General features: G+C 46.4%; 1 protein-coding gene and 1 pseudogene across 1 annotated transcript; one reads left to right on the top strand and one right to left on the bottom strand.

Moving 5' to 3' along the window:
- Nucleotides 1-1,754: 1,754 nt before the first annotated feature.
- Nucleotides 1,755-18,363, bottom strand: Bhmt (betaine--homocysteine S-methyltransferase). The gene is made up of 8 exons (XM_048455936.3): nt 18,126-18,363; nt 12,872-13,004; nt 11,051-11,169; nt 9,449-9,640; nt 8,860-9,007; nt 5,648-5,830; nt 4,632-4,860; nt 1,755-2,487 (listed from the first exon to the last, which is right to left on the bottom strand). The coding sequence occupies exons 1-8, from the start codon at nt 18,156-18,158 to the stop codon at nt 2,301-2,303; spliced, it is 1,224 nt and encodes a 407-aa protein (XP_048311893.2). The 5' UTR covers nt 18,159-18,363; the 3' UTR covers nt 1,755-2,300.
- A 137-nt stretch (nt 18,364-18,500) lies between these two features.
- LOC125414062 (charged multivesicular body protein 1a pseudogene) lies at nt 18,501-20,195 on the top strand (annotated as a pseudogene).
- The last annotated feature ends 4,046 nt before the right edge of the window (nt 20,196-24,241 follow it).

Below are 24,241 nucleotides of genomic sequence, written 5' to 3' on the forward strand. Positions count from 1 at the left end.
AAGGGTGTGGGGAGATTTCAACAACCAGCCGTAGTGATGATCAGGAAACAGTGTGTCTTCGGAGTCCATTGCTGTGGTAATAGACCACGATCAAAGGAAGTCTGGAAAGGAAAGGATCTATTTCATCTGGAGGTTCTAGAGGCAGAACTGACATGGGGCCATGGAAGAACGCCGCTTCTTGACTTGCTCAATTTTCTTTCTCATAGACACCAGAACCACCTGTCCAGGGTTGGCAACACACACCATGGGCTGGGCCCTCCCACGTCCATAACCAATGAAGACAATTCCTCTCAGGTTTGCCCCTAGATCAATCTGGTGGGGGCATTTTCTCAACTGAGGTTCCCTCTTCCTAAATAACTAGCTTCTATCAGGTAGACAGGAAACTATATAACATGGCAGAATTTTCTGGAAGTACCAGGTGACGGCACACACTCCCTTACAGTGGCCGTGATCACAGGTGCAGGTGTAAGACCTACACACAGTCAATCCAGCCAAAAATGTGGGAGGGGCTTGTGAAGGCCCATCCCTAGCTGAGGAGCTGTGGCAACTCATGGCTTCTGTGGGAGAATCAGTTTCTTCAGGGACATGGCCCCCTGATAGGCTACTTCAGTTCCAGTAGATGCCTTATACCCCCACCACGCACACATACGCGTGCACCCGTGCACACACACACACACAAACATGCACACACACACACACACACACACACACACACATTCTGGTCCTCTGCAAGAGCAGCACGTGCTCTCAGCCACCAAGCCATCTCTCCAGACCTGTCTTTTAAAAATGACATCTATTTACCTGTTTTTTGAAGCAGTCTCTCACTATGCAGCCCTAGCTGGCTTGGAACTTGGTAAGGAGAACAGGCTAGTCTAGAACTTACAAACTCTTGAGCGCTGGGACTAAAGGCATGAGCTGCTTTGATGTCTAACCTTACTTGTCAATTTGACTATGCCCGGAATCGAACAAAACCAAAGCAGCCGGGCACACCTGTGAAGGATTTTCTTGATTAGGTCATTTGGAGTGGGGAACCCCACCCTGAATCTGAATCATTGGAGATTGGAAGGCCCACCCTAAGTATGGACTGGACCTTCTGGTAGAGGCCTATATAAAAGGACAAGAGAGAAGTAGGCTTTTGCTTTTGGCCTGTTTGCCCTCAGTCTCAGTGGTAAGTTTATCTGTCCTGTTGCCGAGCCATTCCTTTGCTAGTAGAACCTCCTTTGGGGGATTCCAATGTATAGTGAAGACCAACTGAGATAGCCAGCCTGTGAACTTTCTGTCGGGATACAGCCATTGTTGAACTGGCCAGAGCACAGCCTGTAAGCCACTGTAATGAGACCCTCTTCATAAATATAGGTTCATCTTATCCATTCGGTTCCTCTAGAGAACCCTGACGATGCGGCCAGCACACTTGGCCACATGATTTTTTAAATTCCTTTCTTCAGCTAGAGTACCTACTCTACACCTAACTGATTCATAGAAGCACTTCAATGGCGCCACTTTTGAGCCGCATAAAGAGAGCCACCTATTCTTCTCATCTCCCTCCCCAGCATGCATGCGTCTTTTCAGTGGCTGGGCATGGAGAGAATGAATGCTGGCGTTCTCAGAACAGAATTCCGTGATCTGGGTGTTTAATAACCAGTCCCAAAGAATTGGTTTCCTATGACACATTTGCCTTGGGTGGGTCCCATATCTGAAGCGTTCCACTGCAGTAATGAAAACCATTAATGGTCCACAAAAAAATGCCTTGAAGGTTTTTGAATAGCATGCTTTTATTAATGAAGTGGGATGGGAGGGCATAGAACAGAAAATTCCAGAATGGACAATTCATTTCTTCTTGGCGGTTCTACGTTCTGTTTTACAGTGCGATTGCACCAAACGTTTCTCACTAAGGGTCATGCTCAAAAGACCTTGGGGTCCACGGCCAGTAACACCTTAGATAAAGTTGGTTGCTGTGCCATTTATGCTATGGTCCCTGAGGGATTGCTATGTCCCACCCTCCTACCTGAAGTGGGGTTAACCTGCCAGTGACTTTCTCTTTGCTGCCGTGATTTCCGGAACACCTGTTAACATGGCAGACACATAGGAAACCTGTCTAGGATTTACTGTGGACTTCTCTCTTTGCTTCTAGGGCATCCTCTTATAACCGTAAACCACTCTTTGGGTTTTCATTTTGTCTAGCTAAGGCCAAGCATAGGTACAGGTAAAGACGTCAGCATTGCCTGTCAGCCACCTTTCCCTTCTATGCGCACACTGCGGCTCAGACAGAGGAGAATTCACCTCAAACGGTTGCCCTGTGGCTACTGTGCAGACTTGAATTTTTGTTTCTCAAACAGCTCCTTCAGCTGCTGCTCCGTAGTGGCCTCCTTCTGCTGCATCAGCTCCGCGGTCCCTTTGGTCACTCCCCAGGCATCTGGCTTGGACATTGAAGGGTTGTACGGCCTGCCAGAAGCTATCCGAAGATTCTGCCAGAATTCCTTTCTGGCCCTGTGGAATCAAAACACATTATCAGGATTCACAATCCACCCAAAGCACACACCAGGATCCCCAATACAGCCTCAGAGCTTTCATTGGTCTCTAAAAACATGGCCATGAGTACGTGTATATTAATCAGACTAAGGCATTTTTCACCCCTTAAATCTTTAGACCTTCTTGGAACCCAAGCATAGAGACTAAAAGCCTAAAATTTAGAATCAGGATAGTTTTGATCCAATATATAGGACCTTGCTGTCCTTGTGTCCTGGCCACATTTAAAAATCTTCTACTATCCATGTGGTGGTGGTGCACACTTTTAATCCCAGCACTCAGGAAGCAGAGGCAGGTGGATCTCTGTTGGTGCGAGGCCAGCCTGGTCTAGAGTGAGTTCCAGTACAGCCAGGGCTACACAGAGAACTTTTATTAGAATATATTAATTGTGCAACAATGTGCTTCACGATGGCACTCTTATGTGTGGATAACATCTTTGACCAATCACACCCACCCCAATTTCCCTCTACTGCTCTCGCCCTGCGCCCACATTTAAACTTGTCTGGAGACCAGTTGGCCCCTGTGACTGGATTCTGCTTTCACCATCTCCTTCTGCTTCCGGCCTCATCATGTCTGGTTAGCCTGTCTAGAAGGCATCAACGCAGGCTAGAAGGCTGTTGCATTTAGTAAACTTGAAAATCTACCTTAGCCTTGGGTTCCCCATCGCCTTGGGGTGAGGTTACATACCAGCACGGCAGTGACGATGGACCCGCCCCTCCTTGGCCTGGCGCCAGCTTTCTATGAAACTCCGCCTCCACTCAGACTTTCTCAGTACCCCGCCCTCTTTCCACCTCTTGGTGCCTCCCATCAGGCTGCTCTTTGGTCTGGCAATGTAATTCATCCCTCAAAATTCAACTTCTCTGCCAGCAGCTTCCATGGGCTCCTTCGTTAACCCCCGCCTGCCCTTCGCTGCTGTGGACCACGCTGCTGTGCGGCTCTGTACTTGAACTTACCACGTCGTTTGAACTTTCTGGTTTATTTCTCTGTCTTTTAGGCTAACTCTTTGGGGACCGGGCTGTGCCTTGCTTCTTCAGCATCCACGGTTGTACCTGACTGATATCTGTTGAAAGCGGAGGAACTCCTTGGGCCTGGAGCTCCCATCCTCCTTTTCTACCTGGTGGGATCCTACTTAGCCGTCAAAACCCAGCTCTCTCGAGCCCTTCTTCTCCGATCTTGTCCGCTGAAACTTCTAATCTAAGCTCTTACTCTGTCGTACAACAGCCTTGCCTTTCTCCTGTTGCTTTTTTCTTTTTTCTTCTACAGGTGTGACCCATGTCGGACCCAAACTCACTATATAGCTGAGGCTGGCCTTGAACCCACTATTTCCTCCCCTCCACCTCCTAAGTGCTAGGATTACAAGTGTGCACTGCTATGCCGAGTATTGATTTTCTCAGTCCTTCCTCCCTGTTTCCTCAACATCGTAGGTGCCTGGCCTGGTGCCAGTTTGGGCCTTATTTTTTTGTTTGTCTCCCCCATTGGAATGTGAGTTCTGGGGAAAGGCCTTGCCCATTTTACCACCTCATTCCCAGCTCTGCGGTGACACAAAACGCTGAGCACTAATATAAAATATTAATACGAAGCTATACTCAATTCTTGATATTTTTTTAAAATGCTGCTGTAGCTCCCACTTAGACGAAACCATCCTCCCATTGAACTGCCCCAGGCCTAAGCTATAACTAAATTCTTTTTTGCTTATCTGTTTTGTTTTGTTGAGACAGGGTGTCTCTGTGTAGCCATGGTTACACTGATTTGGTCTGTAGTCTATACTGATCTCGGATTCAGAGATCCGACTGCCTCTGCCTCCCTAGTGCCCGGAGTAAAGGTGTGCACCACCACACTCAACTCTTTCAAGTTCAGTGTTACCGGACACCACCATGGGTGGGGTTTTCCCGGAACACAGGCTCACATTTGCATGCTCTCTAAATTACAATCTGTCTTGAAGCTTTCTCCTTAAATCACCAGGAAGACAGTTTATGAGCAGCTCAGTGAGGGACCCTGAAGTGGAGGAGTTAGCCCCCGTGCCCTCATCACTCAGGAAATGAGCAGGGTCCTTTAATGGCCTCATTTCGACACAGAGGAAGCAGCCCGAGTTGAGAGGGACTGACCTTGCTCGGACCCAGGGCTTGGTGTGCATGTTTAAACCACTTCCCCAGCTGCCATGCTTTTCTGACGCCGGAGGCAGAAATCCTCTCTCTGGGGCCAGCTCCTCCGCAATGGCCCTGATATGGTAGGGCTCAAATCCACAGCAGCCGCCGATGTACCTGACCCCCAGGTTGTAGGCCTCTCTGGCGTATTTTTGAATATCCCATCTGGTGGCAACTCTGGGTTCCAGGCCTGGAACAAATGATAATTAAAAGGGCTAGAGAGACAGCTCAGCAAATAAGAGCACTTACGGCTCAAGCATGAGGACCTGGGCTGGGGCCACGCTGGTGACTCGCGAAAGTCACCTATAGCCTCAGCCCCAGATCTGGACTTTGCTGTGCTATACCCATACACATGTATACACATGTGGCATACATAGGCATACACATGTATGCACAAAATTCAAGGTCGATCTTTAAAAAATGTGGAAAGAGAGAGGGTAGGGTCCCTGATGCCCTCCTCTGGAGCCTACATGTATGTAATCTCTCTCTCTCTGTCTCTCTGTCTCTCTCCCTCTCCCTCTCTTTCTCTCTCAATTTCTCTTTCCACTGCCCCCCCCCAATTAACATATTTTTTGAAGTGGGAATAAAACTTTGAAAATAAGTCATTTAACCTTACTTTTGTGATTAAAAAAATAAAAAATAGTGATAAAAGGCTATTGGCTATTGCCTAAGGTCACACACCTCAGTAACAGAGCTCCCCACAGAACCCCACCCCAGAGGACACACTTTTCATCAACTGTAAGGCAATGTCACTGGTTTCACTCTTGAATTCACGGTTGTTGTTTCCCTTAGTGAGTGGTTCTATTGTCCTTCCTTGCCTAATATGATGGGAGTTTTGGCTGGAGGGACAGGAACGAGGGACAAGAGATGACAACACAGCCATTTCTCGCTATGACAAAAGCTCCCTGGCTATATAAATTCATCTGGGATTCCTCAGGCAAAGAGATTGGGACAATTTATATAAACATCTGTCTTACCAAAGGGGAACTCAGGGAGATCAATAAAGCCCTGTTTGCCGCAGTCGGGAGTATGGTAGGCCAAGGGCTGGCTCATCAGGTAGGCTTTCAACCGCGCGCCTTCCAGACCCTCCTTCATGAGCCGCACAGTGTGTAGGCTGGTGGTGGGGTCAAAGTGGCAGTTCACACCGACGATGGAGGCTCCTGAAAGCGAGAGGAACGCGTCAGCGTGCGGGAGACACCAGGTTCTGGTGGGTTCCTGTCTCCAGCGGGAAGCTTGTAGTCAGCGACGAACTGAAGAATGACAGTTGGTCTTCACGTCACACTAACCTACATGGCCTGTGAGCAAGAGTGACTGCTGGCAGCCAGGAAGTGTTTCTGAGAAAAGCGCTTGGAAGAATCTGGAATAACTGAAGTGTCACTGAAGTACACTGGGCTGGCTGTCTTTTTTTTTTTTTTTCAATCATTATTAGAGCCTTTTTTTTTTTTTTACTTTAAATTTCAGCAGTCAGTTTTTCAGTGTTTGGCATTATGTGGCAAGCACAATAACTTTTTAACACTCCCAGCTGCCGGGTGGCACCTGTGTTCCCCACCATGCTGCTCATCTGAAGCCGGAATAAATGCCCTCTCACACCAGGCGAGTTTAACAAACGCACAAGGGCTTCTTGGGTACAGTAGCAGAAAGTCATTTAGAAAAAAGTTTATTTTGGAACTCTACTTTTGAGAATTTTGTGTCTAGAATTAGGAGTTCTTTTGACTTGAGGTGACTAAATGGCTCACACCCATCAATCACGTGGACAAGGTTCTCATTTGCATGTTAGCTACAAGAAGTTGTCACCTTAATGTGTTCTTCTGAAATTCGTGGTTGTGATGTTTGATTAAATGAGACAAAATTCGTTTTAGATGCTTTACAGTCAGTTACGTCCTGTGTCTGGACCCAGCGTGACCAGTCACGTTAGGTATGATTTTGGAAATTTCCTCATCCGTAAGGTTTGAAGGGACAGCATGCTGTGGTTCTGTCTTCTCAAAATGAGAGGGATTCCCAATAGAGCTTCTCTTTCTTCTTTTTGAATTTAAAACCGTTTGGCAAAGGGTTGGGGGAGATGGCTCGATGAACACCCACTGTGAAAGCCAAAGGATCTGAGTTCAAATCCCACCAAACCTCTGGCATAGCCATGCAAGAGTGCAAGCACCACATTAGGGGTCGAGTGAAGTGGGGACAGGCCAGTCTCAGGCAGGAGCACACTGGTCACCTGGCCTCAGTGAGAGCCATCCAACCTACCTCTGTTTGTTTACCATCTTACTAAGTCTCTCTTTGTAGCCCAGGCTGGTCTCAAACTCAAAGCAATCCTCCTGCTGCAGCTTCCCTGGCACTGAGGTTACAGGTGCGCACACACACCCATTTTCACCTGGATCTTGATCTTTTTACTTTGATTTTGAATGTGAAGTGCCCACAGTTTCTCTTTCTTTGTTTACTTTTATCTTGGCCCATGGATGTAACGTGCTATTTTATGATGAATTAAACTAGACAATGGCTATTCATTACATTTCCTCCTTGGATGTTGACACAATAGAAAGAGGTGTCAAAGATTCTGCTAGGTGCACAGTGGAGATCCATGCACACCTAGGCTTATCATGGCATATTCTAAATACATCTAAATACATCATTTTCTAAATACATCTGACTATCAGCGTTTTCACACATGGAAAAATGTCAACTGAAGATATTCCAAATGGGTGGCATATATAGAAAGCAACGCACTTTAAGGGCGGAGATGATCGTGGCAGACATGTGGAAATAAAATTGGAGCTAAACATTGGAAGGTGGATTGGGTTTGTTAGACAGGGGTTATTAAAAACCTATGTTCTAGCCACAGAGTGCTCAGGGCTGAACTAGGCAGACCTAGTCTCCACCTTCACAGATGTTAATCTAGTGGGGGGCCAGACTTTAAACAGATGAATGAAATAAGTGAAGACCCATGAAGGCTATAACTGAAGCACAGAATGCAAAAGGTCAGCTGAATGACGGGCAAGGCCTAGCTGCAGGCCCCGCATGCCTGCCAATCACCGACACAAATGATGGAATTGCCCTCCGATCCTCTTAAAGATAGCTAACTTACCTCCCTCATTTTATATTTCCCATAAAATTAGGATTATACAATTTCCTTCCTAAATATAAATATTTGTTACTGTTAATGACAAGTATGAAAATGATTTTTATGAAAAATCAGGAGGTGGATAAGAATCATAAATAAAACACATCATCGAAGTGTCTCCAGTTCAGACTGGGCTCGCTCTCCCCCGACACTGACTTATAACTTGGATTTAAAATGCGACAGTTTAGAAAACAGCCTGTGAGTTTCCCCTAATTGAAATGAAACCCACTGTTAGGAACAGAAATTGGATAAAAAGATATATTAGGTGGTCAGTATTTCATATCAAAGTTTCTTTTGATTTATTATACCAATTACACGAAGCAAAGCAAGCTAGCCACTATGAGAAAGGAAAAAATCTGGCAAAGAGACAACTAACTTTGAAGTTATTAATGTTTAAAGAGTCTCGACTTGAGACACGTTTAAATAAAACACAATTTCTCCTAACGTTTCTTCTGACTTACCCAAACATTCTTCTTGTTTCTAAGCATTAAACCTCCAGCCATATGTCTGGCTGCCCCTTTCAGAAGGCTGTCCTGCATTTGTGGCTTGGGGATCCAAGAATGAAACTTTACTGTTCCTTAAAGCCATAAATTTCATGAGTTGGGGAGATGGCTCAGTGGGTCCTGAGTTCAGATCCCCAGCACCCACGTACAAAGCTGGGTGCAGTGGCACACGCCTGTAGCATTAGTGCTGTTGTGGTGAGGCGAGTGGCTTCCAGGAGCTCAGTGGCCAAGCCAGTCTAGCTAATCCATAAGCTCCAGGTTCAGTGAGCAACCTTGCCTTAAGAAGTAAGGTGAAGAGCAATAGAGGAGGTAAACACTCAACGGTCATCTTGGACCTCCACATGTGCACACACATGCTATGTGCATGTACGTACACACACACACAGACACACACACGAACATGTAGACATGCATATCCCTCCACATGTATACAAAGTAAATGTGTGGCTTTTCTGTATGTATTTCCTTGGTACATGCCCCAGCATGTATGGATTCCTGAAACAGCGTGCATTTTCTTTATGTTATTTTAAAAGTTCACTAGAGGCAAACTAGGCAAACGGAAATCTATCATTACCTGCTTTTACCAGACGCACTGCACACTCTCCGGGGGTCACGCCATGCAGGTCCCCTTCAGGCCCAATGCACATGGTAGCAGCCACAGGTTTCCCAGATGTTTTTAATACTTCTACTGCCCACACAGCTTCTTCCACATGCTCAAAATACTGAAATCAGTGAAGGACAGAACATCTTAGTCATGTTTCCCACAAAACGCTAAGAATATCTATTATTATTATATATCTATTAATTATTATACTATTGATAATAATTATAAATATAACCATATAAGTAATATTATTATATTTTTTATTATTACCTATTATTACTTAAGGATCCGTCTAATGATAGCCCATTTACTAAGCATTTGTGACGCAGAATAGGTCGGAGTGACAGTTTCTTAGTGTGAATCGAAGGAAAAGGTTTGAAAATTACTGTGTCAGATGAACTGAGTCAACGCTAGCAGAAGTCTGAGATGGAAAAAGATCTCAGAAGCTAAATGTTATTGTCCCTCGTTGAGATTGGACCACCACCTCACGCTGACATCGCTGACATCGCGAGAGCAGAAGGTTATACACAGGGGTCTGGCCATGGAATTCCTCGCTTACCTCGGCAATGAGGAAGTCCACGTTCTTCTTCATGAAGACCTCCAGCTGCTGCTGGAATATCTTTTTGACATCAATTTCACTCTTGCAGCTAAGGTATGACGGTGTCTGACTCACACCTCCCGCCACCAGAGCATCTCCTTCATCCGCCACCTGCCGCGCAATGTCACAGGCTGCTTCGTTGACCTTCTGACCCTAGGGTGGGGAGTGGAGGACACATCTCAATTGACACGTGAAATTGAAAAAAATTATGCCCACCTTTCAATTTATACTTTCAAAATCATCGCCTTCATCCCGGAAAACCAGGGTTATGTAGATCAGTGGTTTATGGGGCCTCGCAGTTTTTAAAACTACATTAATAATCACGAAGACTACAATGAATGCAGTGGTCACATCTAGGCTCCAGCTCTGTCAAAAATCTATGAGAGGATTAACAGTTTGTACATGAAAAAAGAACTAAAGAAGAATTTTCTAACACCTAGCCTGAACTGTTGTGGTGGTGACAATGGGTAATAGCTTTTACGATCAATAAGACTGAAATTCAGCTAGGATGATGACTAAGTTTATGACTATGTGTATTTCTCACCCAACAATAAATACACACCTAGTAAGGCACATTCTAATCGCTTAGACGTGTAAGATTGAACTGGCCTGGAGGACGGCATTTCCATTTGGTTTTTTGAAGTGGGGTCTCATTTATCCCAGGATGCCCTCAAACTCCTGATACCCCTGCCTTCATCTCTCAAGTGCTGGGATCACAGGCATGCGCAAGCCAGGCCAGCTTGTTTCATGCTGAGATGGTCTCACCCTGTCACCTTTAACTCCTGGGTCTAAGTGACCCTCTCACTTCAGTGTCCTGAGTGGCTAGGGGTGCACGTGGGACCACCTGACCTGGGGGGTTAGCTTGTGGGCAGGACTCTTGACTAATGTGTCTGAGGTACTGGGTTCCACCCCTCACTCTGCAGACAACAGCCACAAAATCCCACTTTATCCTTAAAAAAAAAAAAAAGCTAATCAACCAACCACCATTCGAAAAACCCCAAACACACACACACACACACACACACACACACACACACACGCAAAATAAAGAAAACCCCCAGGACACCCAGTACCACAGGTCATTTCAGCTGCTGGAATTTTAGAACTCCCAATGCATTTTAGAAAGGTCACAAATCTCAGCCTTGGTGGGCAAGTGCTTTGACCCCGACAGAAGCGACCGCAGCTGAACTGGGCGCTGCTCGGGCTGCTGTCCCCCTGTGCTCAGCACACCTTTGATCCCAGCACTTGGGAGGCAGGGCAGCAGGTAGATCTCTGTGAGTTCCTGGCTGCATAACGAGAGCCTGTCTCAAAAAACGGGGAGAGATGTGTGGACTTGCAAAGTCACCACTTTGCTTAGCAATGGAGGAGCAGGATACATTGTTGCACAGTCTTAATCTGCTTCCTAAATGCCTTCCGGTTAATCCTAACACGTGCAACTCAGTCCCGAGAGTGAGTCACACGTCTCTTATTTTGGTAATAAAACAAAACTCTAGTTTTTTTCTCTCGGGAGTGGCGTGTCTGAGCTGTCCTTCACAGGCGGTGGCCGTGGTGGGCGGTACTCACGGATATCTTCTCCGCCACGTAGTTCCCTCGGTTCTCCAGCTTGTCCTCGCTGGCGTAGAACGTGAAGGTCTGCATGACGTTCGAGCCAGCTCTGAGGAACTCCCTGTGAAGCTGGCGAACTGGGGAGGGCACAAGCAAAGGTGTGATGTCACCCATCACCCACGTGACGTCACCCAATCACCCACGTGCAATGCTTTCTAGAGAGGCTCTCAGGTGAGCAGACATCAGAATGGCTGTTTCAGCGGCTCGGCACTCACCACATCTGGGCTTAAGGAGGGGGGACTCTGGGTCTCCTGAAACCTCTCTCAAGACTGTCATGGCTGGATGGTGGGGTGGCTGGAGAGGGCAGGGGTTATGGCGCTGTGTTCTTGGTTTAGTCTGCTCATTGACAACTTGCTCTTCCTTCATTGATTCTTTGTGAAAGTCACTAATAAACACGAGGGGACAATGTTGTCTTGTCCTTGGGAAATCTATGATCCATTCAAGGATACCTGACTGAAGCAGTGTGTGGAGGGGCTCTGCAGAAGCTACTTACTACCACTGGAAAAGGAAGTCACTGGGGCTGCAGGTGGGAGCTGTCCAGGTTCTTGCCAGGTGGAGGTGGGGAAGGGAAGTCCCTGCAGTAGGAACAGCCTGAGCAAACACAAGGAAGGGTCTGGTTTGGAAGTCTACACAAACACCAAAGAGATGCTGGGGAGTGGCAGGACATACAGTTGAAAAGGAAACAGAATGTAAATGGCTTACTAGCCTGGCACCCCAAAGATTATGCTCTGGACCTCAGGGATATTATGCGATTATCCCAGTGTTTTTGTTTTTTTTTTTTAAAGATAATTTTGAGTTTCTGTTTGCTTGTTTTTTGAGAAAGGGTCCTGTGGTGTTTTGATTGAGAAGGCCTCACATTCCCCAGGCTCATATGTTTGAATACTTGGTCTCCAGTGGGTGGAACTATTTAGGAAGGATTGGAAGGTGTGGCTTTGATGGAGGAAGTGTATCACTGGGGCCCGGATTTGAGATTTAAAAAGACTCCTCATTTTGGGGGTTCACTTTGCCTCCTCCTTATGAGATGTGAGCTCTCAGCTGGGTGGTGGGGGGCAAACCTTTAATCCCAGCAGCACTTTCTGATCATTATCGATTGGTGGTTTCAAGAGTAAAGTGGGAAGAAGGCACACGGGAAGGGTATAGACAGGGGATAGCAGACTGCAGACGGGCCTGGGCTGCAGTAGTGTGAACAGGACTAGTTGGCTAATCATGATGGAGGGACATGATGTGGCACCATGGACCCTAATTTGTATAAGAGAATGATAGACACTTGGGGAAGAATGACCAGACACTAAGCTGGTTGGAACGAAAGGTGGAGAGTCTTCATGAGACGAAGGAATTGGCAAACTACGGAGATGGGACGGAAGACAGGAGGAAGTAGCCAAATGGGGTTTGTTGTCAGCACATCCTAGGTGGGCATCTCTTGGTAATGGAAAATTTTAGGGTGGGTGGCTGAGGTACGACAAAACAAAAGTTCACTGGAGAGGAGATTCAGGCATTACCAAACTGCGAAGTGGATTGTCTTTATGAACACTGGACACACATAGATTGGTGGGGGGAGGCCCAGAATAAAGGATGATGATCCAAGTTCTAGACTCATGTAAAGTGAAGGGCAGGAGCCAGGTGGCCGCCGATAGAAGCAGGGACAGCCTTTGTGCTTAGCAGCAAGCGCTCAGGTTCAGTAACAGGTATGGGAAACCCTGCAAGCATGCTCCTGTCTCGTGGTTGGCTCTGCAGTTCATAGCACACATTACCATAGTTTAGAATGGAGCATGCACCAACCTGCCTCTGGGTGCTCCACAGCAGCTTCCGGGGTCCAGGGCCCAGCCTTTACATAGCCCCTCTTTTCCAGGGCAAAGACAAATCCTCCATCTCCGATCACAACTTCTCCGGCATTTAGACGTTCTAAGATGCCCTGAATTTCCAGATGAGGGAGAGAAGGAAGATGAGTTTCAAAGGGAAGTTCTACTTTTAGTGCTTTTGCAAACGTAGTCTCGAAAAGCATAGTTTCTGTAGCACTCTTAGTGTGAATGAGTTTCCACCTTTGTGAGGATGACTAGCTAGTTATAACTTCAGTGGCAGTGCTGGAGGGATGGCTCAGCGGTTAGGAGCACTGGCTGCTCTTCCAAAGGTCCTGAGTTCAATTCCCAGCAACCACATGGTGGCTCACAACCATCTGTAGTGGGATCTGGTGCCCTCTTCTGTCATAAAGGGGTACAAGCAGATATGGCAATCATATACAAAAATATAAATAAACTAATTAAAAAAAAAGAACTTCAGTCATGAGGAGAGGTTCAAATGTTGAAGTTCAGAGTCAAATTATCTCTGATGTTTGTCCCTTTTATGACCATTAATTGTCTTCATGTGCATGTGTATATGACCTAACATCATCGTGATCATTAAGTAAATCCTCTGGAACAGACCCCAGTTTCCAAGCAGCCAAAGGGCTATGAATGCTAAGGGATAGTGTCCAAGGCCAGTAGCTCTGCTGTGCTGTAACTGGGATAGTGTCTGAGGCCAGGAGCAGAGTTTCTCTGCTCTGCCATAACTGGTCTAACTAATGTTTTCACCAATGTTTTGAAAGAGCGCCTTGACTTATAACTATCTTTGTTGTATGGCTATAAAGCTTCATCAAACTGGCACAAAAGTGGGACGTGGAGCTTAGAGTGACCTGAGCCATAACCACTCTGAGTGATTCCAGAATAAACGTCTCATCCCTGTGAGGTGAGAGCTGGGTTTTTTTTCATCAACGTCAGAAAAATACATATGTATTATATACATTAATTTATTATGCGTTTTATACATTAATTTATTTAGAATGCTCAGCTATTGAAAACTGGCATACTTGTGTGTATGTACTGGGTTTGTGGTAAGTGCAGAACCTGGGTGTCTTTCAGTACACATGGAGAAGTACTTGGATGTATAGCAAAGTGGTAAGGCATTTGCCTAACATGCCTGAGACTCAGGGTTCTATCCCCAGCAGCATAAAAAAAAAGAGCACATATTTTCCCATTTGCATATATATTTTTAAATTTTTACATACTTGTGGGCATAAATTACTCACTATATATGAATTAATTCAATTCATATACAGTGAGTAATGAGCAAATTGGGGCAATTAGGATTTCAATTTCATTAATTATTTATAATTGAGAGGGTTGGGATCCTTAAATTCTTTTCCTCTAGCTCCTTATAAAATACATAATAGATTGTAAACTATGGCCACTCTGATGTAGTACATCTTTTTTTCTCTTTTAGAAGTGCTGGGAATTTAACTTGGGATTTTGCGCATGCTTGGTAAGAACTCTACTACTGAGATCCATCACCGGTGGTGCATATTCTTAAAGGATGACAGACAGCCTTCTTGCTCTATCAAGAAACTAGAGAGAGGGTTAACACTGTCAGAGAGGTCAGGGTAGCATAGAATGCTGTCTGGGAGAAGACTGAAAAGTCACGTGACACCTGGTACAACTAGAACAGAAGGGGCCAAATCACTTATGGGCTCTGTTCTTGGCATTCTCTGCAACGGCAGATCGGTTACGCACCCATGAGTTTGTAAGTACGCACATCCTGTATCCCGTGCCAAGAACAGGGATGTGACAGGCATAGCATTCATGGATGATTTCCAGTCCACTCCCCGTAGCTACTCCATTTCACTGCTGTGCAACGGTTGCCACTGTGCTCAGGTGCAAGAGATGAATTTTGAATTGTGAATTGGAAAGGGATTTTATAGATTCAAAAGTAATTTACTAGTATAACTGTTTTTGCAGTTTCTAAGAATCATGAACTTTAAATTAAACATTCCCTATCTTTAAGTTCTCTCTCTGGTTTTAGAAATGGGAAATTAAAGCCCAGAGTCTGTGAATAATTTATTCAAGGCCCTTATGACTATCTCATCCTTAAGCGGCTTCTAGATTTGATTTCAGACAGAGGTGAGGGGGTGGGGCAGCTCTGAGAAAGGGAATCTTTCTGGGGACACATTGCAGTGTGCAGCCTTACTACATTCGGTTTACTAGCTGCATCAGTGGGTTTTTAGAAACAAGACGAGAACACGGGCTACAGGAACCGCTCGAGGAGTCACAGGCTTTCACACCAAAATTCCTCCCCATCTTCTGAAAGCCTCCTTCATTTTCACCCTCCACCTCCACAGCCCCACCCACGCCATTTTGAGAGCAAGTGCTCAGCGAGAAACCATTGGCATTTTCACAGCGGAGCTGGAAATTACTTGGGGAAGTGTGCTCCCTGCTGCCTTCTCTTCCTTTCAGACCCCAACCACTTTCAAGCCTGGAAGCCTGTGAGTTAACAAACAACTCTAAAGATACAGAGTTGCTATTGTGTACTCTTGAAGTCCAAATATTCATCATGACTATAATGTGTCTAAATACTACATCTTAAACTAACAAGTATACATATGTAGTATATATGTGTACGTGTATACACACATATATACATATTCTATATACATAACCATATATGTATGTGTTATATATGTATGTATCAGTCACATGAACAATGGTCCCATAAATAAGCTATGATTCGCTCTGGGCAGAAATAACTAATGAGGTTGTGGCAGTTAACAGTGCTCACTGAACATATTCTCAAGTTTTAGTACCACAACGTTTTAATACACAGAACAGCCAGGAATCTGATCTTTGGAAATAGGCGGAGTGGTGGTTTAATTATCATGCCAATCATATTTTTTAGAGATTATGCCAGCATACTCTTAGATTCTACTAAGTTTTTAATTCCCTAGACATCAGAATTTCTTTATTTCTAAGCTAAACAGTGCAATGTTGTTTTGTTAATCCCACTGGCTGAGACTAAGACCACTACCACAGTTTAAAGCCAAATTTGAAGCAAGATTTAATTAAATACTGGCCAGGTAAATGGGCTCTGGTAAGGTCCATACCCAGAATAACAGGAAATGGTCCAGACTCACAGTCTGTAGCGGCGTAAGAAGGAAAACCCATAATTCATTGTGTTTCCCATCAGGGGCAAGCATACATCCTGACAAACCTCCAGTCTGTGAACCTCCCGCCCACACGTGAATGAGCGCATTTGGTGCAGAATCATCGAACAAACTTGTTTAGGGGAGTGAAACTTTTGATTTGTTATCTCCCATAAACAATAGCCTCAGCATTTCGGGAACTCTCTGTCCTTGGGCAAGGGGCTTGCAGATCAGAGGCATTTTTGTTTCCGGGATCTCTAAGGCATAGTAGTGAAAACTTAGACTCTCTCTCTCTCTCTCTCTGTGTGTGTGTGTGTGTGTGTGTGTGTGTGTGTGTGTGTGTGAAATTTTTACAAAGGAGTATATGTGACATCAGCTTATTTTTTTAAAGCATGTATCAGCCTAGGTAACTGGCAGAATATATATCAATACATTGCAGGCTCTTTTCTTTGTATTTTAACCATTTTTTTTTGCAGTGAATATGTGTCCTTGTAACATCTTTTAAATGCAGCTATATAGGCATGCCCTTATATATTATTGCCCTTATTTTAGCATTTATGTATTGGGGAGACACCCTTACGCCACTTGTTTCTTGATAATTCTCTAAAGACCCCCCCAACGCGCATGCGCACGCACGCACGCACACGCACACACACACACACACGCACGCACACGCACACACACACACACACACACACACACACACACGTTTTTTCAGACATGTGTCACTGTGCAACTAAGGCTGGTCTTAATCTAGGATCCTCTTGCCTGTTTCTCCTGAGTGCTGGGATTTCATGCCGTGCCATCAGACCCTGCTAGAGAGTCATCGTTAAAATGGTGGCGTTTCTAAGCTTGAGTTGGGGGCGTGGATTAGAATCCATGGTTTTACAAATGGGGCCAAACGAGTGTGTGTGGAGGGGGTGGGGATGGGGGACATCATTTAGTAAATTATGGGCTGGCAATAATTCAAAAGCTTGAACTGTACATCCTTCTTATTCCATCAACCTCTGGGGCACGGTGTTGCCAAATTTGAACAAGATTAGCTTTCTCCCCTGAGCAGATGTCTTTTTGAGTTGGTGGCTCTCCCTTCACAAACTGGGCACACCAGGTGGTTTCTCAGCAGGACATGCCTTACTTTCGCAGGGTACTGAGTCAGCCTGGCTCCATCTGTCTCCCAGCCATCTCCTGGGGTCTTCTGTGGGTGGACTTGGTATCATAGCCGAGTTTATACCCTCCTCCCCATCCATCCCTCCTTCCTCTAACCCAGAAGGTCTGATTTGGACTGAACTCCTGTGTCCAGCAGGCCACTGGGAAGCAGAAATGTGCTTCTTGTCAGGCAGGAGTGGGACCCGAGGGCATTTTGGTTTTTAGAACTCTATGAACAGCCCTTCCTCGGTGTTTTACAATCAATCTACTTATTCTTTTCTGAAACTTTTTTTGGTGCTCGTGTGAGGCATTTTTCTGTGGTCTTGAAACAAGCTGTGGATGAAACCTACCATTACTCCTCTACAGTCCGGTTCTCCTAGCGGCAGCTGGTGGGATGTCGGGTGAGAGGTGGCGCGAGCTAGGAACCGTCGGGCAGTCAGGTGGGCTCCGCAGCCACCTGCTCCTCCTGCACCGACACCCCTCCAGACACCCCGCAAGCCCCCAGCTGGGGCCACTTCCACTAGGTGGGAAATTGCACCCTGGGGCCGAGAACAGCTTCTGTGAGAGCTCCCCGATCTTCAGCGTGCTGCGCTCAGGAAGTGTTGAGAATCAGAGGGGCGAGAGGGGACGCCCTGATTTCCGAGGTGGTTGCGGGCGGGGGTGCCTTGGGTTCAGAAGACAATCATCCAACACATTCAGGGTGCACCGTGGTCCGAAGTGGAACCGGAGATGTGGGGAGGGGGGAGCGGGGACAGAAACTGTCTAGAGTGCGTTCTGTAGAAGAGCCAGGTCACACAGAAGTTCTGGGTGTCCCTTCTGATCCAAGGCCGCCAACTAGGAGGACCACAGCCGGGCCCCAAACATCGCTCTGCCCTCACTGAAGTTGGAGGTGCCCAGCTGGTGGCGTCTCTGAGAGTGCCCTCAGGCTCCCCACAGACTTACCTTCTTGCCCTTCTTGCCGGCCACCGGTGCCATCTTTCGGGTGTAGTAAGTGGCACTGGACACAGTTATGGACTGGAGGTGAGCAGTCCCGTAGCAAAGCCTGTGTTGCTTGGTGGCTGCAGTCTCTTTATACAGTGGCTTGGTTTTCCCAGCCTTGGCCAGGTCCAACACGCCCACCAGCCTTTGATTTGGGGCAGGGGCTAGCTGGGAAGCTGCCTGAAGGAGGAGACGTCGAGATTGGTCTCCGAGATGGGTGGAAACACCGAGAAGCAAGATAAGAAAAAAAAAAAAATACTGAGGTCGCTGCCTGCTCGGTGGCACACTGCCCTTTTGGCTGGTTGCAGGTCTCTGACCTTGATCTGGGATCAGGTACCCATGACCCATTTAAGCTGCCAGACCAGGCCCCTAAGAATTCCATTCAGTGCCCAAATATTTGACAAAGGCGAAGATTCAAGATCACTACACGAGGAAGTGATACCCTGCAAGAGCTTGGTGCAGTGTAATCTGCTTGGCCTACACCTGGCAAGAGGAGCACAAACCTGGCATTTGCAGGAGCATTCAATGCCAGTTCTCAAGAAGTGGGTACGCTCTCAGTGACCTCCCAGTCAAACAGCCTCAGCAGTTTCTAGTGACAGTGCTTCTAATAGAAATACCTGCACTATCTTACAAGTACAGGGTCTCACATGTAAAGGGCAAAATGGGAATTGCTATGCCCGGATTCGCGGGGTCCCCACAAAAGCCAACAAAGGAGACAGAGTCCCATGTGTAAAAGCAAAGAATCTTTATTTTAATCAAGTTTGCAAATTTGGTCTCTCTGTGTGTCCAACGTATAGGAATATCCGGAGAGCCCCGAGCTCAATTGGAATAGGGTTTTTATAGTAGAAGAGGTGGGGTGAGGGGTCTCTGAGGTTTAGGGCCCCTGATTGTCTGACATTTGTCTAGGGGTGTCCTGTTGAGGTGCGCTGGCAGGTGTCTCTATCTGTAGCTCTCGGAATGCCAGGCATTTCCTTTGAATGGTCTGCTCTTGGGTGGGGGTCGGGCAATCTCGGCCAGAGTCCCAGGTGATGGACTGTAATGGTTGGAAGTAAAGAACTTCCTTTGGGTGACCTGTCCAGACTTAGCTTATAATGGATGGGCCCCACAGAAATGACTGAAAACTTTAAAGTTCTACATGAAAAACAAAGGCTGAACAAACCCGAAAGGAGCTGGAAGCAGCCTCAAGTGCAGGGCAGGGTAGTTGTCTGTTGATCATGGAACAGTGACCGTTTTTAACCTGCTCTTTGTTTTACATTTGCCTAAATACTTTAAAAAATTATAACGTAATGGGTCTTCTCGCGAGAGCAGGCTGCGCGACCGGAAATGCTAGCAACCCTGGAAGTCCTCCGGATATCCTTAAGATCTCGAGTTCCTTTTGAAGTTAACAGCGAAGCAGCTAGAGAAACTGGCCAAGGCAGAGGAGGACTCCAAGGCTAAGCAGGCCAAAGTGAAGAAGGCCCCTCAGCAGAAAAATGTGGAGTGTGCCCGCGGGTGTGCTGAGAACGCCATCCGCAAGAAGAACGAAGGTGTAAACTGGCTCCGGATGGCGTCCCGTGTGGCTGCAGTAGCCTCCAAGGTGCAGACAGCTGTGACCATGAAGGGGGTGACCAAGAATATGGCACCGGTGACCAAAGCTCTGGACAAGGCGCTCAGTGCCACGGATCTTCAGAAGGGTGTCTGCAGTGATGGACAGGTTTGAGCAGCAGGTGCAGACTTGGATGTGCACACATCGGGAACGGAAGGTTCCAGGAGCTCAGCCACCACGCTGACCACACCTCAGGAGCAGGTTGACGGCCTCATCATGCAGATTGCTGAGGAAAATGGGCTGGAGGTCTTAGACCAGCTCAGACAGCTTCCAGAGGATGCCTCTGCTGTGGGCGAAAGCTCTGTGCGCAGCCAGGAGGACCAGCTGTCTCGGAGGATGGCTGCCCTGAGGAATTAGCATGCCCTCGGTAGGTATTGCCTCCCTTCTATGATGTACTGGACACTTGTACCCCACACTGCGCTCAACTTTCTCCAACCCTTCATAGCTACCTTGGCTCTTTTCCAATCTGTTGGGCTGGGCACCTTAGAACTGGGCCTTAGGTTGGGCCGTGGGCCTCTTTCCTGATACTGAATTTGCACAAGTGTGATTTTAGGCTGGTTTTCTCTATTTTATGTTTAAAAACCACCTATGAGTGAGTACATGTGATAATTGTCTTTCTATGCCTGGGTTACCTCACTCAAAATAATGTTTTCTAGCTCCATCCATTTTCCTGAAAAATTCAAGATGTCATTATTTTTTTCTGCTGTGTAGTACTCCATTATGTAAATGTACCACATTTTTCTTATCCATTCTTCAGTCAAAGGGCATTTAGACCGTTTCCAGGTTCTGGCAATGACAAACAATGCTGCTATGAACATAGTTGAGCACATGTCTTTGTGGCACGATTGAGCATTCTTTGGATATATACCCTAAAGTGGTATTACTGAGTCTTGAGGAACGTTGTTTTCTAATTTTCTGAGAAATCACCACACAGAAATCCAAAGGGGCTGTACCAGCTTGCACTCCCACCAGCAGTGCAGAAGTGTTCTCTTTACCCCACAACCTCTCCAGCATAAGTTGTCATCAGTGTTTTTGATCTTGGCCATTTTTACAGGTGTAAGATGGGAATCTCAGAGTTGTTTTGATTTGCATTTCTCTGATGTGTGTGTGTGTGTGTCTGTCTGTTTGTCTGTCTGTCCTCTAGCACTCCTCTTTGCTATGTTGCCCAGGCTAGTCCTGAACCACTGCGTTCCACCTTTCCTGCCTTATTCTATTATCTTTGGGATGTGTGTGTAATGAAGTCTGAAGACCTCCTATTTCTCAAGATAGACATTGAAGTCCGTGAGGTCCAGCAGCCTGAATGTGCAGCTCCTGATTCGGAGACGCTTACCCTGGGGAAAAGCCCATGACTTGTTCTCAACCCCACAGGGGAGTTTGAAACCAATGATTCCCCTCCCTTTCACACACATGTGAATGCATGCACGCATACACACACACACACGCACACACACACAACACACATTCTCTCATTTCTCTTTCCTAGTATACTGCATCTAAAGAGGAATGGGGAGGGCTTATAAAAGAGTACTTATAAGAGAAAGTAGTGTCTAGGTAAGTAATTGCTCTTGGATAGATTGGCATATAACTTCAGGCAACTTTGAGAGCATTGCTAGAGGACTGGAGAGATGGCTCAGTGGCTAAGTACTGTAGCCACTTAGTATCTTATTTTAAGGTGTGTTACACTTGCTTATGCTGTGGAATATTTGTTTAATGATGCAAAGCTGTGTTGCATTCTTTTACATTCATTTGTTTAACTCTGTGAAGCTGTGTTATTGGCCTATCTGTAATACCTTATGGTCTAATAAATAGTAAGGCAGGAGAAAGGATAGGTGGGGCTGGCAGGCAGAGAGAATAAATAGGGGGTGAAATCTGGGAAGAAAAAGATTGAGGAGCAAGAAAAGGAGGAGAGGAAGACCCCAGGGGCCAGTCATCCAGCTACACAGCATGCCACAGAGTAAGAAGTAAAGAGAGGAATATAAAATAGAGAAAGATTAAAGCCCAGGGGCAAAGGTAGATGGGATAATTTAAGTTCAGAAGAGCTGGCTAGAAACAACCCAAGCTAAGGCTGGGCATTTATAAGTAATAATAAGCCTCTGTGTGTGATTTATTGGGAGCTGGGTGCTGGGCGCCCCAAAAGAGGGAAAAGAAATAAATCCTTCCAGAACGTAGCAAGTCAAAGTAGTCTTTCTAGATGGATGTTGAAGGGGAAAGTTTGGGTCACTGAGCCAAGCATCCCGCTGCCCGATGGGTGGGTTGAGGAGGTTGAGCCAAGCATCCTGCCCGATGACGGTTCTCCTCAGCAGGTATCCCACGGCTCGGGCATCTCTCACGTCTTAGGTTCTCCAAGGCAACCCAGGCTGCAACTTCACAGCTTCACACAGCCGCCTCTCTCCTAGGCTTTCGTTCAGGGACACCCCTCACACATACCTGGCCTCAGTGGCTGTCCTTGGGCATGGAGGCAACTTCTATACCTGTTTCTTCTATCTCTAAAGTCAAAACCATGTGGCCGAAGCTGCCAGGATTGCTGCTTACTGGGGCTGGAACATTTTCCCCTTGTTTAATTACATCTTCACCAGCTTTCTGTTTTCCTTTACTGCCTAGATTTGGTTGTTCTTGAACTTGATCTTTAGACCAGGCTGGCCTCAAACTCAGAGATCTGCCAGCCTCTGCCTTGCCAGTGCTGGGATTAAACGTGTGCACCACCACACCCGGCTCTAAACTTTTCTTTAGTTACTTTCCACAAGTTGGAAACTTAGTTGAGTGGAATCTTGCTGTGAGGTCACCACTCCCTTTCCGCTTTCTGGTGCCCTTTTTCTTCCCAAATGTTTTTCCTTGCTCAGCTTGCTACTTTTCACTATAAATCATCATCAGAGTTACCACTGATACCCACACAACAGAGTCTACGCTAGGCTGTTTTAAGATTTCCTACGCCAACGGAATTAATCAAAACTTTTCACTTTAGCCTCAGGCAGACTCTTTAGACAAGGGCAAAAGGTCGCCACTCTTCACCAAAATATCACAAGAGCTATTTTTAGGCAGCATACTAAAACTCTTCTCTGAAACCTCTTGAGCCAACTCCCAGTATTTCACATTAGCACGATTGTCGTCCATGCTCCTACTAGAATATGCCATTAAGCGGTGCTTAAAGCATCCCACTGCTTTCCTAACCCAAAGTAACAAAGTCCATGTTACTCCAAACAAAAGTATGGTCAGGCCTATCAAAGAAATCCCCAACTCCTGGTACCAACTTCGGTCTTCCGGTTTACTATTACTGAAAAGAGACACCATGACTTTATAAGCAACTCTTATAAAGAAAACATTTAATTGAGTGTGGTTCGCTTACAGTTTCAGACACTCAGTTCATTATAATCATGAAGGGGAGCATGGATGGCAGTGTGCATGCAGGCAGGCATGAGACTCGAGCAGAGAGTCCTACATCTTGCAGGCACTAGGAAGTCTACAGCTCATTACACTGAGTGAGGCTTGAGAAAAAAGACCTCAAAGCCCGCCCCTACAGAGACGCACTTCCTCTGACAAGGCCACGCCTCCTCATAGTGCCACTCCCTCGGGGGGGGGGGGATCATTTTCCTTCAAACCACCACATTTAGCAAACAGTAATTTATTCACTCAACAAATCTTATGCTCAGATCTGAAAATGACTCTGCACTTCATAAGGCACAGCTGGGGCTCCAAGAGCCCGAACTGCCTCAGATCTGGACAGCGGCTCTGCGATGTCGTCAGTAGTTGTGCCTACATGAATAAGGACTCAGCCTGTCCTGGGTAGATGTTTTACCCCATGGAAACCTCCCCACGTCCCTGGAAGCCACTGCAGTTTTTATTCCTAAAGATGAGAAATAAACAACTTGCTGAAGCCAGGGCCCGTGTTGGAGGCCCTCTCTGGAGGCGGCAAAGCCGGGAGCAGAGGTGGTCGGGCCCCGTAGAGCACCCACTAGGAATCCTTAGCTCCCTCATGGCAAGCATTCCTAGCCACTGAGAGAACCTCATTCATATTGTTCATGCTCTTCCCTCTGGTTGTAAAGCGAAATGCTAGTGGGCACAGTGACACCCGTAAAGATGCCAGACCCATCTTTTAAAGACACAAAAATGAGACCATAATGCAGACCACAACTTTCTCTCCCTTTCTTTGATGAGGTTTGAAGGGGGCCAGAACTTTCAAAAGGATCGCTTGGGATGCTTAGCAACACCCCCAGCCCCCGCTGACAGCCATCACTCAACTACCAGAAATAAAGAGACATTGTCAAGTTCAGCTTGGTCAGCTGGGAGTGTACAAGGCCCAGAGGTTGATCCTCAGAACTGAAAAGAAAGGGGAAGGGGGAGGAGGAGGAGGAGGAAGAGGAGGAAGAAAAGGAAAAGAAGAAGAGGAAGAGGAAGAAGAGAGAAGAAACAAGGTCTTTTTGACTGGGCCACTGTCCTATTGTGATTCAGAAAAGGATCCAAAGGAGAGTAAAGAAAGGAAAGCCACAATGCAGTGGCT

Source organism: Myodes glareolus, chromosome 15 (genome assembly GCF_982192425.1).
Source record: "Myodes glareolus chromosome 15, mMyoGla1.1, whole genome shotgun sequence".
Classification (NCBI taxonomy): Eukaryota; Metazoa; Chordata; class Mammalia; order Rodentia; family Cricetidae; genus Myodes; species Myodes glareolus.

Bases quoted from the DNA above. Each gene is read 5' to 3' on its own strand.
- Bhmt (XM_048455936.3), bottom strand. From the start codon at position 18,158: ATGGCACCGGTGGCCGGCAAGAAGGGCAAGAAG. The intron at 13,005-18,125 runs GTAAGTCTGTGG...CTGGAAATTCAG, and splicing joins CCGGCAAGAAGGGCAAGAAG to GGCATCTTAGAACGTCTAAA. The intron at 11,170-12,871 runs GTTGGTGCATGC...TGCCCTCCCCAG, and splicing joins TGTGGAGCACCCAGAGGCAG to TTCGCCAGCTTCACAGGGAG.